This window comes from Corvus brachyrhynchos, unplaced genomic scaffold (genome assembly GCF_000691975.1).
Source record: "Corvus brachyrhynchos isolate BGI_N302 unplaced genomic scaffold, ASM69197v1 scaffold58, whole genome shotgun sequence".
Taxonomy (NCBI): Eukaryota; Metazoa; Chordata; class Aves; order Passeriformes; family Corvidae; genus Corvus; species Corvus brachyrhynchos.
Genome location: NW_008239539.1, coordinates 1,673,365 through 1,677,403, shown reverse-complemented (window position 1 = coordinate 1,677,403; position 4,039 = coordinate 1,673,365). Strand labels below are relative to the sequence as shown.

The 4,039-nt window shown below is 51.2% G+C and overlaps 1 protein-coding gene and 1 long non-coding RNA gene across 2 annotated transcripts in view; one reads left to right on the top strand and one right to left on the bottom strand.

The window, feature by feature from the left end:
* The window catches only part of NME3 (NME/NM23 nucleoside diphosphate kinase 3), a 5,036-nt gene extending 4,635 nt beyond the window's left edge, over window positions 1-401 (bottom strand). Inside the window, exon 1 of the mRNA XM_017741274.1 lies at window positions 255-401. Coding sequence (XP_017596763.1) covers window positions 255-303 — 49 coding nt within the window. The 5' untranslated portion in view covers window positions 304-401. The remainder of the gene's footprint in view (window positions 1-254) is intronic.
* Window positions 402-601: 200 nt separating this feature from the next.
* On the top strand, window positions 602-3,105 carry LOC108448432. The gene is made up of 2 exons (XR_001864308.1): window positions 602-1,650; window positions 2,558-3,105. It is a non-coding gene; the product is annotated as an uncharacterized LOC108448432 (long non-coding RNA).
* Window positions 3,106-4,039: the final 934 nt, after the last annotated feature.

The following is a 4,039-nucleotide window of genomic DNA, read 5'->3' as shown; positions in this document are numbered from 1 at the left end:
AGTCGTGGTTAGACTAGTCCGGTGGTACCTGAGCAGCCTCTCTATCTCGGGCAGGCCCAGGCTGGCACCTCTGGAAGAGCTGAGCGCCCCCGGGCCGTGCTGCAGGAGCAGAAGGGCAGAGCTGCAGCCCCGCAGAGCTGCGGGAGCTCCTCTGTACAGAGCACGTGTTGCTGATTTAATTTTGGGGTGTAGGATCCCGGCTGTTAACCTGCTCTGGAACTCCAGGGCTCCATTTCCTGCTCTCAGGAACTCACCTCTTGGTTCAGCTCCCTTCAAGATTAGCCTCTGGAAATACCAGCACATGAAATACCTTCTCCAGGTGCCCTGTGGAGGGCTGGATTTGCTGCCAGAGCTGTTCCAGGTGCCTCATGGAGTGCTGGGTCTGCTCCCAACCTGCTTCTCCTGTTCAGAGACAGTGTTCTGCTCGCTTTCCTCTGTTCAGACCTTGGCTGGGACAAGCAGGGATCTGTCTCCAAAGAGCAGGGATCCAGCTGCTTTATCCAACATAGTTTTGAGTAAATTATTCCCGCGTTTGTACGAGTAAATAATCAGCGGTTGTATCCCGGAGGTCCGGAGCATGGCTTTGCCTGAGGAAAGTTGTCCCTGTTTGCTCCAGCGCAGCCGTGCTGTGGTGGTTATTATTCCGCCGGCGGAAAAGTCTTCGTAGGATGAGCACTGCCCGTTGTGGAGTGGTGGGCACGGCTCGGGAGCTGAGGGCGGTGCCAGAGGCTTTTCCCTGCTGCTCCCGGGAGCGCCGGTGCCGGCAGAGGGAGCGCAGGCAGCGCGGAGGAGCTCCCAGCCTTCAGCCAGCCCTCGGCATCCCAAAGTCCATCCCGTCCCGGGCACTCCCGCGGGCGACGCTTCCCTAAAACAATGCTGGAATTTTACGGTGGACAAGCAGCGTGTTGTCAGCCCTTCCCTTGTGTTCTTAGGGACAGCCGGGCGATTTTGTTGGAACATGTCAAACAAATCCCGTCTGGAGCGGGTGTCTGTGAAAGGAAACAGCCCTCACGCGGTTTGGAAAGGTTGCAGAGTGCTCTGAGGAAGGTGCCCAATAGATGGTGTCAGCTCTCATTAGCTACTCACAGAGCCGCTAATTAAGAGCGCATTCTCCATGTGCTCCCGGTGACATCTGTGTGTGTCCAGCCTGGTGTGCACAGGGATGAAGGGAGTGGGGCTGAGGGGAGCGTGGCAGGTGGTGAAACCCAGCTTCCTAACTCCAGCCTGATGGCTGATCTCAGTCTTCCTTCACGGAGAGCTATTTCAAAAATAATGATGTTTCTGTCAATTTAATAAGATTTATTCTAGGACACTTTTCAGGCTGCCTGCAGAGGTGTCAGTAATGAAGTCAACAACTCAGTCCCCAACCCAGCCAGCACCTGTGTGTGCTGCAGGCAACCAGACTTCCACACAGGCAGAATCCCTCATTTCACACTTGTTTTATTTTTGTTGTTTATTAATGCTGATGAAACACCTCTTTTTCTCATACCAGGGTTATTCTGTCGTTCTCCACAAGTCTCCTCAAAGATCCCAATGCAGGCACTTGGGTGAAGGTTTTCATTTCCTTGGACTGTAAACGTTCTTTTGAGCCTCAGGCAGTTCCCTGCAGCAGAACTTGGAGGAGAAACATGCCAAACACTCTTCACTTGGGTGAGTCCTTCTCATCTTCTCTGGCATGATGTGCTGTGGGGAGAGAGCTTTGACTTCCCTCTAGGAGCCCCAGAAATGCAGATTGCTGGTGACCAGTTAGCTTGGGAAATGGAGCTGGGTCTGATTCCCAGGCAGATTGTTCCTGAGCCAGTGTCTTTTATGCACAGTTTTAGGTAGATGTGTATTGAGGGTGAGCCCAGGAAGCTGCAGCAAGCAAGAATGGGATCACAAATCCTCCCTACAGAGGTGTCACTTGGGTGCTCAGCATTCCCAGCCCAGATGTGTGCACAGAATGGTGCCACAGGCAACAGCTGCACATCTGGAAGAGGCTGAACAAATTTGCTGCCTCGTTTGGAAAGCCCTGTGATCGCTTTTTAAACCCCTCACTGGGAACCTGAAAGGCCAGGTACCTTCTGGCACCAAATATCTTCTCATTTCAGTGGAAGGTTCAGTGTGGAAGGATCCCAGCGTGGCAGGGGAGGCTGGGGGGGGTTGTTCCCGTGCTCGCCCCCACTGCAGGAATTTCAGGCGGAGGCAGAACTCTATTTCTGCTCTTGCTGAATAGAACATTGCAGATACTGTGGTTATGTAAGAGACTCCAGAGCATGTAGGTGCAGAAAACGTGGCCATCCAGCACTGTGCAGTGCAGACAGAGGCTGTTTGTCTCCTTTCATCACACTTAGTAAGTCCTGTGGTTGGCACTGCCTTCCTTCTCAGGCTCCTTTTGCACCTTTTTGCTTGTTTGGGGAGGATTTTCACCTTTCAGTTCAGCCCTGGTCTTTCACCAGCGTAGCATTGACACAGCCTGGAGTGTTGGTGCCTCTTACAGTGTGGGCTCTGCACAGGTGTAGACCTGTCTACTTTCATACTGCACCACTGATCCTGCTGCAAATATTTCACCTTTTAGGATAAAGAGGGGTTGGGAGAGCCAGAAGATTTCCTTAAGCACCTTTTGCTGGACCCAGGGGATACAGATGTCAGAGCCAGAGCTCCACAAAGTGCTCTACAGCAGGGTCACTTTCCAAGTGAACGTGGAACGGACGAGAGGATCCATTCAAAACTGCCATTGCTCCATCCTGGAACAAAGCTCTGATACAGAGAGGGGTGCTCTGGAAACTGGGAGTAGCTGTATGAGTACAGCAGGAGGTCTCCAGGGATACCCCTTTAACCCTAGGACAGGTGCTGTTTCCTCAGAGGGAACTGCCCAGGCCAGACTTGCCTTTCCTTGCATTTGGCTTTTCCATTCTCATGGAGTCCATAAAAGATTTCCTTGAAAGAAACATTCTGAGTACACAGCCCAGGGAAACGCTTGCATTTTGAAGCAGAGGTTTGTGTTAGTTCTCACTTCTGTGCAGTGCTACAGCATTTTATTTATGCCTGTCTGAGCAGCCTGTGCTTCTTCCCTGAGAAATTCCCTGTGGGGAATCACAAAAAGTGGAAAGGATTTTTGGTGTGAGAAATAGAAGCAGGCCTCAGGAAATAAAGCAAGGGATTTAGAATTCAGCTTTTCCTGGGAAAATTAGGAGAAGATACAGTTATAAGCAGCAAGGACATTAAAAGACAATGGTTAGTTCTTAGGCTTGACCTAGATAGATGTTGAAGTTGCAAAAAGTATATTTAGTTAGAGAGATAAGTTTAAGCTTAATAATGGGATGTTGTATGTTATTATGTAAGGCATAACAAGTGACTATTGTGTACAATAGATGTAGGTGCTTTATTAAGGATTGGTTAAGACAGATGTCTGTAACTTTTAGAAGCACACTATTGGCCAAAAAGCTTTTAAGAATGCTTTGCAACCAGGAAATTGGGGGATGTCTCTGTGGCAGCGTGAGCTGTGTACCAACTTTGTCTCTCTGGATGTGAGACTGATAAACTAATAACAGCTCCTGCAACGCTGGTCCGAGCCCATCCCAGTCCATCCAGTTCCATCCAAGACCAGAGAAGGACAGGCTGGAATTGGCAGTGCCTGTGATACGGGTGCTGATGCTCTGGAGGTGAGCCAGGAGGGCTTTGGCTGCTGTTCAGTGCCCTGAGAGATGTGCAGGGCCTGGAGCCCTTGTCTTGTGCCCTGAGTGTGTCACTCGTGTGCTGCTCCCAGTCCTGGGTCCTTCCTGTCCTTGTAGGTGCACAGCAAAGGAGTCTCCTCTGTGCTGATGGTGGGATCATGTCCAAAATTCCTGCACAGATGCAGCTATGGTAGCTTGGTCTGTCCTGTTCTGTCTGGAGTATTTCACAGAATCCCAGAATGGTTTGGGTTGGAAGGAACCTTAAAGCTCATCCCATTCCACCCCTGCCATGGCAGGGACACCCTCCACTGTCCCAGGTGGCTCCAAGCCCTGTCCAACCTGGCCTTGGACACTGCCAGGGATCCAGGGGCAGGCACAACTGG